The 17,916-nt window shown below is 37.3% G+C and overlaps 1 protein-coding gene across 2 annotated transcripts in view; it reads right to left on the bottom strand.

Annotated features, from left to right (window-relative positions):
* Positions 1-17,916, bottom strand: part of DCLK2 (doublecortin-like kinase 2) — a 311,156-nt gene that overhangs the window by 228,536 nt on the left and 64,704 nt on the right. For both annotated transcript variants that reach the window (XM_006870872.1, XM_006870873.1), the window contains exon 2: positions 13,125-13,459. In XM_006870872.1, coding sequence (XP_006870934.1) covers positions 13,125-13,459 — 335 coding nt within the window. The remainder of the gene's footprint in view (positions 1-13,124; positions 13,460-17,916) is intronic.

The following is a 17,916-nucleotide window of genomic DNA, read 5'->3' as shown; positions in this document are numbered from 1 at the left end:
ATCTTGCTTGCTGGAAATGAAGAGGACTTAAAATACTGATGAAGATCAAAGACCACAGCCTTCGGTATGGATTGCATCTCAACGTAAAGGAAGCAAAAATCCTCACACCACTGGATCAATAAACAACATCCTTATCAGTGGAGAAAAGATTGAAGTTGTCAAAGACTGCATTTTGTTCGGATCAACCATCAACACTCATGGAAGCAGAATCAAGAATCAAACATGCACTGCATTGGGCAAATATGCTGCACAAGACCTTTTTTAAGTGTTGAAGAGCAAAGATGTCATCTGGAAGACTACGGTGTGCCTCACTCAAGCCATGGTATTTTCAATAACTTCATATGCAGTTGGACAGTGAATACGGAAGACTGTAGAAGAACTGATGCATTTAAGTTAAGGTATTGGAAAATACTAAAAATACCATGGATTGTCAAAAGAACAAACAAATCTGTGTTGGAAAAAGTACAGCCAGGGTGCTCATTGGAAGTCAGGATGGTCAAACTTTGTCTCTCATACTTTGGACATATCATTAGGAGGGACCAGTCCCTGGAGAAGAATATCATGTTTGGTAAAGTGGTGGATCAGAGAAAAAAAAAGGAGACCCCCACCAATATAGATTAGCACAGTGGTGGCATCAATGGGCTCAGGTGTAGCAATGATTACGAGGTTGGCCCAAGACTAGGCAGTGTTTCATTCTGTTATGCACAGGTAGGATGCTATGAGTCGGTATTGACTCGATGGCACCTAACAGCAACAAGCTAACGACAAGGTTGGTGGTTTGAACCCACCAGCTGTTCTGCAGGAAAAAGATAAGGCTTTCTTCTCCCACAAAAATTTATAAGCCTCGGAAACCAAATATACAGTCACTATGAGTCAGCACTAACTAGACGGCACTTAACAATGTGTAGCTGAAAATTGAGCCATGGGGGGTGAGTTCCTTTGAGGCCTGAATGGTGACTAAGGGTCATAGTCTCAGGGGTTCTTGTCCTTATTGAACCAGTAAGCCTGGAATTTTTTTAACTTTTGTTCCACAATTTTCTTCCATTCTATCTAGGACCTTCTAATGTGATGTCTCTCAAAGCAGTTGGTAGTCATAGCTAGGCATCATCTAGTCTTCTGGTCTTAGGGTCATGAAGACTGATGTTTACATGGTCCATTAGTCCTTAGGATAATTGTTTTCATGTATCTTCAATTTTCTTCACTCTTTTTTGCTTATTTGCTCCCCACAGGGAGAGATCAATAGTTGCACCTTAGGTGGCCACTCACACGATTTAAGGCTACAGCTTAAATTTTACACCAAAGTAAAATGTAGAACACTGTCTTTGTGGACTATATTATGATAATGATTTCTGCATTCCCTGAGACCATGGTCTTGAGCCCCTGGGCCAAGGAACTCATTTATTCAAGGTGTGTGGTTATGTCTAAGAAGTTTTTATAATTTTACTCCATGTATCCTTCACTATATTCATAGATATATTTGCAGCAAAGGTCCTCTGTCAAACATCTACATATTAATGAGCATACTCTCACTCACTCCCACACTCTGTTATACTTGCTTGTCTATCCATGCATCTACTTGTAGATCAATCATTGCAGGGCTGTATATATAACAGTGTTTACCTCTAGCACAGGAGTCCTGGTGTGGTGCTGTGGGACAATGCACTGGACCCACTGCAAAGTCAGTTTGAACCTCAAGGTTGGCAGATCAAATCCACCAGCCACTCCACGGAAACCCTATACAGGGTCACTATAAATCAGAATCAACTTGACAGCACTTAACAACAACAACCACCTCAAGCACAATTATTACTCTCACAATATTTACTCCAGGCCAAAAAAAAAAAAAAAGCTAAACTCTAATTTCAAAAAAATTCCCAGATTATTTTATTAGTTATCTGTTCCTCATTACCACTGAAATCTGTGAAAGGACCTAAGCAAAGAACTCAATTTCATGAGTCACAGAGAACTTGCAGCCTAGTAGTGAAAAATACAGCGTCTAGAATTACAGGTCAGGGGAATGGAGCCCAGCTCCATCACTAGTTGCATGATCTTGAATAAGTTTCTTAATTTCTTTCTTTTTTTTTTTTTTAATTAAATGTTTTTATTTTGCATTGAGTGAAAGTTTACAGGGCACATCATCAGCTTCACATTCAACCATTCATATAGCTTGTTTCATTACATTGATTATTATCCCCTCCATATATCATCAGTTTACAGTTTTTCTCTCTAACCTCTTTAGCTTTTTTTTTTTTTTTTGGATGGGGGGGGACTTGCCTTTTTGGAATTTACAGTCTCAGCTTTTAGGGAAGGTTTTTACATTTGTCTGTGGATATCCAGGGCTCATGTATGAGATTACTAACAAGCATTACTGAATAATCAGATGAGGGACAGTTTGCTATGTCTACTAGGTGGCTAAAGTCTGATCCTCAGAGCCTATGGTTTGGACGGTCAACAACGCTTGGGCCCACAGGGGCTTGGCCTCCTGACCGGGTCTGCACGGTCTGCATCCGAATCCTCCTTATTTATTGATTGTTTAAGGGATCTTAATTTCTTTTTACCTTAGTTTTTCCATTGTAATATGTTAATGACAATATTCATCTCTCAATCTCCTCAGGTTGCTGTGAGAGTCAGTAAAGAGCATTAATGCAAAAGACTTCATAACATGCCTGGCATAGCAAATGTTTAATTATACCAAAACCAAACAAAACTAAAAAACAAACCAAAAAGTCCATTGCTAGTGAGTCAATTCTGCCTCAAGACAACTCCATGTGTGTCAGAACAGAACTGTCCTCCAGGGGTCTGAATGGCTGATTTCTTTGGAAGTAGGTTGCCAGGTCTTTCTTCAGAGAGGGTTTAAACCTCCAACCTTTCAGTTAGCAACTCAGTTTGCTAATCCAGAGTTCCAAATGCTGAATAAATGTTATTAGAATCCTAGCGTGACGTTGTAGGATAAGCACTTGACAGTAAGGTCAACTTGAACCACAAGGTTGGTGTGGTTCAAACTAACCAGCTGCTCCTTGGAAACCCTATACAGGGTCACTATAAGTCAGAACTGACTCCACAGCACTTAACAACAACAACAACATTATTATAATTGACATTTATTCAGCACTTCGAGTCCCTGGATTATATTATAATTGGAGTTCTGGTGTGGCACTGCAGGATCAGCACTGGACTCTGACCACAAGGTTGGCAGTTCTAACCCACTATCCACTCCTTGGAAACCCTATACAAGGTCACCTTGAGTCCAAACTGACTCAACGACACTTAACACAACAACAAATTGTTATAATTATTGAAAAATGCATGTTGAGTCCTAGTGTAGTGCTGTAGGATAAGCATGGACTATAAGGTTGGTTTGAACTTCAAGGTCGGTGGTTCAAACTCACTAACAGCTCCCCCAAAACCCTATATGGGGTTACTATGAGTCGGAACTGACTCGACAGCATTTAACAATGACAATTATTATAATCACTGAAAAGCACATTATAACAAAAATTAAAGTGCATTTCATGCATCAAATTTTGACCCAGCATAAAATTTCAGTTTGTAACCCAAATTTTAATACAATCTTTATGATCCATGCATTACTGTAGCTTAGACATCAAATTAAGGAAACAAAAGCATCTGTAGAAATGTCAGTTTTACCTCCACCTACATTGGTGTGGTGCTGTAGAAAAAGTACTGGACTGCAAACCACAGGTTGGCTGTTCAAACCCACCTGCCACTCCTTGGAAACCCTATACAGGGTTGCTATGAATCAAAACCGACTTGACAGCACTTAACAACACTTTACATAGAATAACTCATTGTGAATTTAGCCAGTTTCTCTTAAGCAACTCCTAATTGTAACCATAGTAATTCCTGACAATTTGTTTTCCTCCAGGTTTGCACTGAAAGGGAAAAGAGATTCTTTAAGTTGAGCTCAGTACAATGGATATCAAAATCACAAAAAATACAAACTTTACTTGAACACAAAAAGAGCAAACCAAAAAGCTTTTTTCCTTCTCCCCACTTTTCAGATCAGTCTTTGAGAAGAGAGATTCACTAAATCACAACCAAAGATTTTTCTCTGAGGTAAATCAGCTTAAAGTAGGGACCGAAGACCAAATACATTTTTTTTCTTTCTTTTTCAATATCTGAAATTCCTGCTGTGATGGAAATCCTACTAGCTACTCTTAGTTGCTTGATTCCTTCTTGGGATAAAGTTTTCATTACTTGAGAAAAGGGCAGAGCTACTTATACTCTTAGGTTGAGTATACCTGGAGTAGTACAAAACACAGTTCTTATTTACAAAAGTAAATGCTTTCACTGGGAACAGTGTAAAGTGTCTCATTGACTTCAAGCAAACATTTTTTTCTAGAATTGAATATTTATGAACACATTATCAGCCATTTGAATTTTATGTAGTAATTTTTGAGACATGACTGCTCCTTCACTAGAAAACATGATGCAGACTATGTAAAATAAGGAATCCAATAAATGTTATTTATATTATGGGACTAATGGTAGATTTAAAACTTCTTGAAAAGTGCGGGAAGAAACTTTACAGACTCTAAGATGGCCGACAGGCTGGAGACACACTGAGAGGTTGTCATGCTCTTCAAGTGGGAGGTTGCTGGGGGCTTGGGGAACCTACTGCACATGGGCACCCTAAGGCTGGCAGCAGTCCCAAAGTCTGGAAGTGTTTTACCCCAAAGCATTAACTGCAAGCAATTTGTGTCTGTTTTCCCTCTGCCCATGACAAGAATCAACTTGTTCCAAAATTCCACAAAATATGTTTCTTTTATGTTAAAACTTGGCAGTTTCTGGAAAAGCTAAATGCTAGAATTTCTTACATATGTGGACAAAAGCTATATTTGGGCCTTTCAGTCCCTTAACAGAAGAAAATAACTTTTTAAAGAATTCCTCCCCCTGCTGCAATCTATTACAAGAAAGTCACTCTCAGACTTTTCAAAAATTTCAAAAGTAAATCTCGTTTCCCTAAACAATCCCACAAACTTAAAAGTTCAAGGTGATTTTGTTTTATTAAGAAAAACATTTAAGTGAAGCATTCAATCCAAATTAATTCAATTGAAACGAAAATTACTTAAGAGGCAAATAATCATACGTTCTGTTTTGAATCATTTTTAAAGTCAGTCTATTTATAAAATAGAAAGCTTGCATATTTTTAAAGACTCAATCAGCATTGCACCACATTTAAATACTATATACCTAAGAAAAAGTATTCACTGTTCTTTACTTTAAATACATGTAAAACCTTTCAAAATTATTTATTCCCCTGAAGCTATACTACATGTCCATATTCCAGCTTCATATAATGAACAATAGACAGAAATCCAAGACAACAAAGACTAAAAAACCATGGCATTATATATCTCTGTGTCAATTAGATAACAAGTGAACAGAAGGCTATGGGGACATTATGTTGTAGTTGTTGCTATGTTCTATCAAGTCAACTCATAGGTGACCCTGTATAGGGTTTCTAAAGCTACAAATCTTTATGGGAGTAGAAAGCCTCATCTTTCTCTCACAGAGAGCTACTTGGATTAAAACTGCTGGCGTGTTTTGGTTTGCAGTACAATGAGTAATCCACTATGTTACCAAGGCTCCTTTGAGAATTGTAAGTAATAAATTATAAGTAATAAACAAAGCTTAACAAGCAATCTGACTTATAACAAAGTTAATGTTTAACAAGTATAATTTCTTCCAAATCATTCCACTTACACTCTACATCAGGATTTCACAGAGACTTGGCACTACTGACATTTTGAGTTGTTGTTAGGTGCCATCGAGTCGGTACCAGCTCACAGTGACCTTATGCACAGCAGAATGAAACACTGCCTGATCCTGGGCCAACCTCACTATCGTTGCCACGCTTGAGCCCATTGATGCTGCCACTCTGCAAATCCATCTCACTAGGGGTCTTCTTCTTTTTCTCTGACCCTCCACCTTACCAAACATAATATCATTCTCCAGCGACTTGTCCCTCCTGACAATATGTCTGAAGTATGAGAGACGAAGTTTGGCCATCTTGGCCTCCAAGGAGCACTCTGGCTGCACTTCTTCCAACACAGATCTGTTTGTTCTTTTGGCAGCCCATGGCACTTTCAATATTTTCCTCCAATACCATAACTCAAAAGCATCAATTCTTCTACGGTCTTCCTTAGTCACTGTCCAGTTTTCACGTGCATAGGCATTTTGAGTAATGTCATTTATTTAGAATGATGTTGTGGAGAGCTGCCTATGCATTAGAGCATACGGAACAGCATCCCTGGCCTTTTCCCTCTGCATGCCAGTACCATTCCTTACCTCAAGTTACGACAACTAAAAAATTACTCTAGATGCTGCTAAATATCCTCTATTAGTGAAACAGCCCAAGTTTCAGAACCACTGCTCTCTATACTAAAAGAAAATCCACAGATAACATGGATAAAAATGCTAAAACAGGATTTCATTTTAGATGACTTTATCAGGAGACATAAAATATACTGATTACTTGCTCAGACTTTATAGTCAATGCTACTAGGGAGATGTGATCATTCATTTTGAAGAAAAAGTTCACAGGACACTGTTTTAACTGTACAACTGCTTATACAGGCATATGCCACTCCACTGGGTCTGCAATCAAGAAAGCTTCTGAGAAAACCAAAATCAGTTGTCACTGAGTTGATTCCATGTGTGTCTGAGTAGTATGCGCCACAGGGTTTTCAGGAGCTGATTATTTAGAAGTAGATCATCAGGACTTTCCTTCAAGTGGCCTCTGGGTGAACTTGAATCTCCAAACCTTTCAGTTAGCAGCCAAGCACATTAACCATTTGCACCACCCAGGGACTAAAAGATATCCAAGACCTCTTAAAATCCTAGCACAGGTTGTTAAGATGGGATCAGTGACTTTTCAGGATGAATTGCCTAAAAGTTTTTTTTTTTTTTTTTTTATCTATGGATGGTTATGTTGAGGTCAGTGTAATTTTAAGACGAAAACCAGAAGTTATGGTAAGATGTATCTACAATAAGACGATAAAATTTGAGCCCTACTAACCCACTGCTATCGAGTGGATTCCAAATTATAGCAACTTGGTATAGGGCAGAGTAGAATTGTGCCTCAGGGTTTCTGAGACTGTAAATCTTTATGGAAGCAGTCTCATCTTTCTAGTAGCTCAAGTGCCACCAGGACAAAGTCCTAGCTCACAAGAATGTATTTTAAGTTTTGAAACTCTGATGGAGATCGGTCTTGTTTCCCCCCACCCCCCCAACCCCCTCAGTGTGTAGATTTTGAGTGGAGGTAGCTTCAGGTTAATGTGCTGGACTGTAAAGTCGGTTTGAACCGCAAGGTCAGTGGTTCAAGCTCACCAGCTGCTCCTTGGAAACCCTATACAAGGTTGCTATGAGTCAGAACTGACTCAATGGCACTTAATGACAACAACAAAGAGAGACTGCAAACAAAGAGAGCAAATATTTCATTTCTGAAGGTAAATATAATCCCGTTTCCTTCTGGAATAATTTTTAAAAGCATTTTTCTTCCTTTACTCTTCATTTAAACACAAAATAGAAAACATATTACACAAAATATTTCTTTTTGTGACATTTAGAATTTTACTATGTCTTTAAATATTATCCCCCCAAAATTTTCATGGTTACATAGCAGCTGTATAGAAATATCATTGAAGTGTTCTGCTATGTCAAGGATTATAAACTATTGTTAATCTTTTTATTTTATGCCAGGATAAAAATCCTTATGCATAATTAATTTTGCATATCAGGTTATTACTTTAAAATAAATGTCTACTTTTGTTGTTAAGTGCTGTGGAGTGGGCTCTGACTCATAGTGACTCTATATAGAGTTTCTGAGGAGCTGCTGATAGGTTTGGACTGCCAAACTTATGGTTAGCAACCCAGTGCTTATCTTACAGCACCACACCAGGACTCCATAAAATAAATGCCTAGAAGATAATTTATTAATTCAAAAAATAGTATGGTCATCTATATATTTACATTTTAACACTTTGTTTTATAAAAATTTATGTAGTATATACTTCTATCATTTGAGAACGTTAATTCACTGCATATTCACAATCAACAACCTATCAATTTTAAATATTAAAATGATTACACTGCTTTAGTTCACATTTTTATTAGTAAGACTGAACTTTTTGTTGGTTACATTTATAATGTCTACTTTTTCAAACTGCCTGTTTGGCTTTTCTTCCATTTTCCAATTACAGGATTCATCCTTTTTTTTTTTTAACTTAAAACAACTCAATATGAAAGTATATCACCTCCGTTTATATGGCTTCTAGATATGTTTTAATATTTATGTTGTAAAATCAATCAACTTATTTCTTTCTGGTTTCTCCACTACTTTTATGTGTAAAAAATACTTTCCCATTTTAACAACTGAGATAATTTTAGTTCTTTACTTTTCATTTTTACATATATTATCTTTGTTGTTGTTGTTAAGTGCAGTCCAGTTGGTTCTGACTCATAGCTACCCTGTATAGGGTTTCCAAGGAGTGGTGTGAACCGCTGATCTTGCAGTTCAAACTGACCTTGCAGTCCAGCTCATTAGCCCACAGCACCACACCAACACTCCTTTGTTGTTGTTGTTGTTAAGTGCCATTGAGTCCATTCTGACCCACAAAGACCCTGTATAGGGTTCCCGAGGAGCAGCTGATGAGCTTGAACCACTGACCTTGCAGTTCAAACATCTTTGCAGTCTGATGCATTAGCCCATAGCGCCACACCAGAACTCCAGGACTCCTTTAGAATGCCTGAAATTTATGCACTGCATGATGTAATGATGATGATTTAATATCTGTTAGCATGAGAGCCCATTAATCATTATTTCTAAAAACTTCCTATTTTTCCAGATTAACTTGTAAAATCATATTGTTAGGTACCTCTATAAACCCCACCAAAAAACAAAACAAAACCAAAAAAACAACTCACTGAGATTATTGAAATTGCATTAAATTATAAATAAAAATCAGGATGAATACATAGAATAATATTAAATACAGGTGTGGCACTATGGGATAAAGCCCTGGTCCACAAGGTCGATTTGAAACACAGTCAGCAGTTCAAAATCACCAGCTACTCCTTGGGAACTTTATACAGGGTCACTGTGAATCTGAACAGACTTACTGACACTTAACAACAATTAAATACTGGGGCTATCAGGTATCCTTATCTTGTAGATGATTGCCACAAAAATACAGTATCTCACTGGTTTACTGATACAAAACATTGGTGTTTTGTTTCAGGTAACAATTTTTTTTTTTTTTTTTTTTTAGTAGATGAGAGAAATAGCCTTCTATTTTAATTACTAAATAATTTAACTGACTATGGACTTTTAAATTTTATTAAGTGATTTACAACATTTTGGGTTTATGTATGTGTATGTATTATGTTTTACCCTATAGACCTCATATGTAAACAGATAATCTTAATGATAAAGCATCCTTTAATTCCTGGCAATAGTCCTACTCTTTCAGTGTTGTTGTTTTTTTATTTGAGTGAAAGTTTATGACACAAATTGGCTTTTTATTAACAATTCATGTACCATCTGTCTTGTGACATTGATTGTAATCCCCATAATATAAAAGCACTCTCACTACTTTCCCCAGGCTTATTGTTTCCATGGCTTCTTTTTAACTATTTCTTTAAGCCTTCAGAGTTTTGTCCCCACCAGGGTTCACTGCTCTACGGAGTTAGTATTCACTTTATGGACCTATCATTTGGCTGACAGTTGGGCCATGAGGTTTAATTATTTAATACACTGATCATTTTGAGCTGCTTGTGCTTTGCCATTCTAAGTGCTGTGGAGTCAGTTTTCCCTTATCAAGACTGCAAATCTTTGCAGGAGCACAAACTATCATCTTTCTTCCACAGAGCAAGAGAAAGATGGTGGGTTTGAACCACTGGCTGTGTGATTCACGGTTCACTGTTTATCCTCTAGAGGCACCACACTCTGACATGCATGTGCTTGTGCTTTAGTTTGTATTTTTTGTACAAATATTTCTGATATGCAGCCTTTCTGAAGTTATTTTTTATACAACTGTTAAAATATCAATGATTTTTGTTTTAATTAGATGTTCAACTTCTTTGTTTCACTTATATTTTCTGTGAGCATCATTCTTTTGGAGATTTCCAAATGAGAGTGTTGCTGTATGTATACTACTCTAATCTTTAAAATAACTATTGTAGTATTTGCTGTTTACAGTCATTTTTTCTTAATTTGATATATTTGTGATTTCATTTTTCCTTTGGTTATGGATCTTAAATATCTGTCTTTTATTTTCCTTCTTCCCTGTACTCACCAAGATGGAAATTAGATTAATTTACCAAATCTACCAATTTCCTGTGGTCCAACTTATTTTTACTTACTTGTAAGTGAATCTTTGCTGTTTTGTGTTATCAACTCAGTTGTTAATGGCGATTATGAGTTGGGTTGCTAACCTCAAGGTCAGCAGTTCGAAACTACCAGTTTCGAAAGATGAGGCTTTCTGCTCCTACAATAGTTTACAGCCTCAGAAACCCTATACAGGGTCATTATGAGTCAGAACCAACTCCATGGCACAAAACCACCACCACTACCTACATGCCTTCTAATAAATAATTAAATTCATTAGAAAGTTTATCATAACCCCACTATGAATTGGGATCCACTCAACACAGTGGGTTTGATTTATTTTGGTTATGACCTAATGGGAAGTTCTGGTGTGGTGCTGTGGGTTAATGCACTGGACTGCAAGGTCAGTTTGAACAGCAAGGACGGCAGTTCAAGCTCGCCATTCACTCCTTGGAAACCCTATGGGTCAGAACTGACTCGATGGCACTTTAACAACGATCTAATGGAATTTTCAGAGTTTAATTTGAAAATGTTATTAATGTTTCAGAAAGCAATCTAGTAACTAGATCTGGTCTTAGAAAATTAGATATTACTTAGATTGTTGTTTTCTAGGTAACACTGCTCCAGGATTTTACATTGATACATTCTCAGCACTATGTGACCCAAACACACTTCAAAATAAGTATATTACAGGGAAGAAACAAATGTAACGTAGTATAATTTAAAATACAATGCATGTTAATTTTTTATTTTACCTACAGAATAAGCTCTGGACTGCTAGCTACTTGGTCAGTGGTTCAAACCCATCAGCCACTCCTTGGAAACCCTATATAGAGTCGCTATGAGCCAGAACCAACCTGATGGCATTTAATGACAATTTAACCTTACTGAAATTAGAAAAAAATACACTTCAAAAATCACATGCTTCCCCCGTGATGCCTGAAATGGAGCCAGAGATGATGACGTGGAGCGATGGAGCAGCTGGAGACTTTAGATCCAGAGAGGGAGAGCGACTGTGTAAAGACCTGGGGGGTACGGGGGAAGGATTGCATGGAGGGGATTGTAACCATGGCAATGAGACAATATACGATAGAATGAATGTAAAACTAATATTCTCCCATGTAAACTATCACACTCACAATAAAACATTTAATAAATAAATAATTAAAATTAGTGGGTGAAAAAAAAAAAAAAATCACATGCTTCCCAAGTGTAAATGGCTACAATTTGATGAACATGACCTTATTGTACAGATACAGTAGCACAAAATACCAACCGAGAGGGAAGGAATCTTCAATTCAAGCATCAAGCAAGTACCCTCAGTACCCAGGGTTGATAGGGATGGACAACTCAGACACTGGCTACATAAAATGGAGGGGTTATACAGGCACAAAGTGGCTGGCTTACAAGTTTTCATGAGGGAGTTTAGCTTCAGAGTGACTGGGGGAAGGTAGACTCCCCACTGAATAGATGGGTCTTGTCTGCCACGTCTTTCTCCTGTAGGATGCCTGGTTTTTTGAACCACTAATACTGATGTTAGCAGTCAAGTGCTTGACTACTGCACCATCAAGGCTTCTCTGAAAGGATAGTAAGTACTTAATAGTGAGTAATTGCTACAATGACCAATTGCAAATGTCACAATTATAAAGGTAGAAGATGTGCAACAAAAAGAGGGGAGTAGTTTATCTTACATTCCAGAAACAGAGGATCCTAGGACCATCAGAGGGAAGAGGATGAGTGGAACATGGGATCCTAACCTGAGAAGCCAATAACATCAGAGGCAGAAATGATGGCATGGAGAGATAGAGCAGCTGAAGACTGCAGACTCACTGAAAGAGACAGACTGTGTGCTGACAGGCAGGGGGCTGGCTCGCAAATGTGTCCTTTGGTTGTTTAAACGATTATGTATTTCTGTGTGTCTTTGTGTACATCAAAAATGGGGATTGTAATAATTACAATGAAACAAGATGTGACTGATTGAGTATAAAATGGATGTTCTGCCATGCATGCTATTACTCAACTGACAAAAGCTTAAAAAAAAAAATCACATGCTTCTTTTTAAGAATGATGCTGATAGTAGCAAAAGTCAATATAACTGGTATTCTTGCATCTTGCAATTTGCACCCCCTCCTTGTTTTGCCTATCAAAACAAGGGATATAGCTCTCATAATTTGTCTTGCATTTTTCTGTGCAATTTGGGTTTTTTAAAGAAATGCTGACTAGTTATCTCCGTTTTTCATGGTGAAACTCATATGGGCATTTCTATAAAAGTACTTTCTTTTAAAATGAGTTTTCTGTATCATACATAAGTGAAGTGGGAAAGACTTGTCTAAAATTGCTAAGTATCTTTAAATTTTGGCTTCTGTGATTTACCTAAGCCCATAGTGACTCTACTTGTCAATCAATGCTCTTATTCTTAGAGAACTTTCCACATAATGGGGGACGCGCCTCCTCAACTTCCATTTTTCTCTCCTACATGTAAATTTTACTTTCAATGACCAAAACAAACAAATATATGAAGGACTTCTATGTATTCATCTTTGCTATATTTGAGTAAAAAGAAAGGTAAGCAGCTTACATTTTTAAAGATAAAAAGCAAATTCATTCTCTTTTCTCTCTTTCACGTGCGCACACACACACACACACACAGAGTTTAAGTAGAACTACTGGAATCCTTTCTGGCAGACAAATGAATTCATATTTTCAGCCAGGCAACCATCATAGCACAGGGAAAATTTAAAAGATGATGAACAGGACAGTAGAATCATCTTACCTGCTTTCCATCCAGTGTACAAAGCCTCTTGACCACTCCTGAGTCTAGTTTAATGGCTTCGGTGATATCTGTTAAGACCTGTTCAAACGAATGAGCAGTCTTTTTATTTAGCAGGATCCGCACAGCTTTTCTAGGCTTCACTCCACTTCGAATCACAGTCACTAATTTGGGTTTGATGAAATCTTTACTTTCTCTCACTTCACTTTTCACAGAGGAGGCAGCAGCCAAGGGTCGTGTTGTTCCACCCTTGATGTTCACAGACCAGTTCGGGTTAATATTTTTGGTGTAATCAACTTTGCGAAATGGTTCGTTGGATGCACACACATAACTCTCACCTAAAAAAGTAAAATCAGTTTTATTAGCATGGTTATCTTCACCACTGAAGCATTTTGTGTAAAGAACAGATATGGCAACCTATTTAGAGAACTAAAGTTAAAAAGTTCGCTGAAAAGGGATTTATACCCCTTTTCTTTGGCCAACTTTTCCCCAACTCCCTTTCTTTTTAATTACATCCAAATTGGCTTTAAGAGAATAACATGAATTATCGAGTGAAAAGCACTGGACCCAAGAGAGCAGAGTGAGACCTAGGTTCTGTTCTTAATGAGTCACACCTCGGATAATTCACTTCTTCACATTTCAGTTCTTAGAATCATTATCTGTAAAGTGAGGTCATTGAACCACTTGGATTCTAATATACTTCCCAGTTTTAAAAGTCTATTAACTAATCTAATTTCAAAATCTTTCTTGAAGAAATAATTTTCACCAAGAATATATTCATATAAAGAAATATATTTTCTCCTTCTTCCAATTAGATTTGACTCCTAATCAAAGAATCACTGCATCATCACATAGATCACTAGATTATATTCAGTAAAAGGATCATTTCCTCAATTAATGAAGCACTAGGAAACTAAAGTTTTAACAGTTCAAAAAGCATACATCAGGCTTTTCCTTTAAAGAAGTAAATTTAATTTAGAAAGGCTAAGTATACAAACTTTTTAATATCTACTCAAGAACATTAAACACACACACACACACACAAAGTTAACACTGGTTTCACTCCAACTCATAGTGACCCAATAAGACAGAGAATAGCCCAAGTGTTCCCAAAGCTATAAATGTTTCTGGAAGTAGACTGCCACATCCTTCTCCTGTAGGATGCCTGGTGGTTTTGAACCACCGTTACTGATGTCAACAATTGAGTGGTTAATCACTGCATCACCAAGGCTTCTCTGAAAGGACATTAAGTATTTAAAATTATGTATTCATTACTCATGTAGCCTTCTGTTTATTTTTTAAGTATAACATACAAGCTATACCATTTATAAATTGACTTATTAATTTAATGTTCACTAGTTTTTTTAAGTGCCAAAATTACATGTTCACACAACAATTTTTCATTGAGGAAATTCAGAAGTGTTGTAATTTAATGAGTCTTAACTTTCTAAGACAGACTAGCAAGGAAAGGCTGACCATTTCTGAAAGACTAGTACTAAAACCCTTATGAATAGTAAAACACTGATACAGTTCCAAAAAGAGCTGCCTCCTCTAAGTAGAGTTGACCTTAATGATGTGAAGGAAGAAAGTTGTCAGGATCCTTATTTGAAGATGGGGCATGATTCTAAATGAGAGGAAACAGCTTCAAAATATGAATTTATAAATATGCAAAAATTAGAAGTTCTCAAAAAAGAATGGAATGCATAAAAATAGATATCCTACACATTAGTGAGCTGAAATTGATTGATATTGGCATTTTAAATTGGACACTCACATGATTTACTATTCTGAGAATTACAAATAGAAGAGAAATGGCAGGCACTTACTAGTAAAAAGAACATTTCAAGATCAATCTTGAAGTACAATACAGTCTGTGATAATATTTATATGCCTACAAGAAAGACAAGTTAATCCAACTATTATTCAAATTTACACACCAATCATTAAAGGAGTCCTTGGGTGGCAATGTGGGTGGCACCAGACTGCAAAGCCATTTGAAATGCAAGGTCTGCAGTTCAAGCTCACCAGCTGCTCCTGGGAAATCTTATACAGGGTCACTATGAGTTGGAACCGACTCGACAGCACTTCACAACACAACAACATTAAAGTGAGTGATGAATTCTACCAACGTTTTCAGTCTGAAATTGATCAAACATGATACAAGACACAATGATAATTATTGGTGACTAGAATGTGAATGTTGGATACAAAAGGGAAGAATCAGTATTATGAAAATCAGACTTTGGTGACAGAAATGATGGTGAAGATCACATTATAAAATTTTGCAAGCTCAACAACTTATTAATTGCAAATACCATTTTCAAAATATAAATGGTGACTAAACATGTGGGCCAGATGGAATACACATGAGTCGAACTGACATCTGTGGAAAGAGACAATTGTTGTTGCTGTTATTGTTAGGTGCCATCGAGTCGGTACCGACTCATAGCACCCTCATGCACAGAACAAAACACTGCCCGATCCTGGGCTAAGCTCACTACTGTTGCCACACTTGAGTCCACTGATGCTGCCACTTAGCCAATCCATCTCATTGGGGGTCTTCCTCTTTTTCTCTGACCCTCCATCTTACCAAACATGCTATCTTTCTCCAACAACTGGTCCCTCCTAACATATGCCCGAAGTATGAGAGACAAAGTTTGACCATCCTGCCTTCAAGGGCACTCTGGCTGCTCTTCTTCCAACACAGATCTGTTGGTTCTTTTGGCAATATTCTCCTCCAACACCACAACTCAAAAGCATCAGTTCTTCTACAGTCTTCCATATTCACTGTCCAGCTTTCACATGCATTTGAGATTACTGAAAATACCATGGCTTGGGTCAGGCGCACCTCAGTCCTCAAGCTGACATCTTTTTTCTTCAACACTTTCAAAAGGTCTTGTGCAGCAGATTTGCCTAATGCAATATCTCCTTTGATTTCTTGACTGCTGCTTCCGTGAGTGTTGATAGTTGATCCAAGAAGAATGAAGTCCTTGACAACTTCATTATTTTCTCTGTTAATAAGAATGTTGTTTATTGGTCCAGTGGTGAGGATTTTTGTGTTCTTTATATTGAGATGTAATCCATATGGAAGGCTGTGCTCTTTGATCTTCACCAGTAAATATTTTAAGTCTTCTTCACTTTCAGCAAGCAAGGTTGTATTATCTGCATATCACAGGTTGTTAATAAGTCTTTCTCCAATCCTGATGCCACGTTTTTCTTCATATAACCCAGCTTCTTGGATTATTTGCTCAGCATACAGTTTGAATAAGTATGGTGAAAGAATACAACCCTATCACACACCTTTCTTAATTTTAAACCATTCAATGTTCCCATGTTCTGTTTGAACAACTGCCTCTTGGTCCATGTACAGATTCCTCATGAGCAAAATTACGTGTTCAGGAATATTCATACTTTGCAGTGTTGTCCATAGCTTGTTATGATCCACACAACTGAAAGCCTTTGTGTAGTAAATAAAGCATAGGTAAACATCTTTCTGATATTCTCTGCTTTCAGCCAAGATCCATCGGACATCAGCAATGATAATCCCCCCTCATTCCACGGCGTCTTCTGAATCTGGCTTCAACCTCTAGAAGTTCTCTGCCAATGTATGCTTGAAGACATTCCCGTATTACCTTCAGTAAAACTTTACTCACATGGGATATCAAGGATATTGTCCTATGATTTCCAAATCCTATTGGGTCACCTCTATTTGGAAAGGGCACAAATACAAATCTCTTCCAATCAGTCAGGCAGACAGATGTCTTCCAAATTTCTTGGCAGAGATGAGTGAGTGCCTCCTGTGCCACCTCACTTTCTTCAAAGATTTCAATTTTTAGCCCATCAAATTCTGGTGCTTTGTTCTCTGCCAATTCCTTCAATGTACCTTGGACTTCCTCTTTCAGGATCATTGGCTCTTGATCATATGCTATCTCTTGAAACGGTTGAATATCAGCCATTTTCTTTTGATACAGTGACTCTGTATTTCTTGCATCTCCTTTTGATGCTTTCTGCATCATTCAAGAATTTTCCCAAAGAATCCTTCAATAACGAAAGTCGAGGCTTGAATTTTTTCTTCAGTTCCCACAGCTTGAGAAATGCTCAACATGTACTTCCTTTTTGGTTTTCTGATTCCAGATCTTTGCACTTTTTGTTGTAATATTTGGCTTCATCTTCTTGAGCTGATCTTTGAAATTTTCTGTTTAGATCTTGTACCTCCTCATTTCTTCCATTTGTTTTAGCATCTCTAAGCTGGAGAGCAAGTGTCAGTGTCTCTTCTGACATCCATTTTGACCTTTTCCTTCTTTCTTGTCTTCTCAATGACTTTTTGCTTTCTTCCTGTATGATGTTCTTGATGTCATCCCACAAATCTTCCGGTCTTCAGTCTTTAGTGTTTAATGTATCAAATCTACTCTTCAGATGATCTCTAAAGTCAGGTGGGATATATTCAAGGTCATATTTTGGCTCTCATGGACTTGTTTTCATTTTCTTCAGCTTCAGTTTGAAATTGCATATGAGCAATTGATGGTCTGTTCCACAATCTGCCCCTGGCCTTGTTTTGGCTGATGATATGGAGCTTTTCCACCCTCTCTCTACACTGATATAGTCATTTTTATTTCGATGTATTCCATCTGGTAAGGTCCATATGTATAACTGTCTCTTATTCTGTCTGAAGAAGGTATTTGAAATGAACAAATCACTGATTTTACAGAATTCTATCATGCGTTCTCCAGCATCATTTCAATTACCAAGGCCATATTTTCCAATTACTGATCCTTCCTCTTTGCTCCCAACCTTT

This window comes from Chrysochloris asiatica, unplaced genomic scaffold (genome assembly GCF_000296735.1).
Source record: "Chrysochloris asiatica unplaced genomic scaffold, ChrAsi1.0 scaffold00155, whole genome shotgun sequence".
Lineage (NCBI taxonomy): Eukaryota > Metazoa > Chordata > Mammalia > Afrosoricida > Chrysochloridae > Chrysochloris > Chrysochloris asiatica.
Note: the sequence above shows the minus strand (reverse complement) of the source record. Positions and strands in the feature narration are given on the sequence as shown.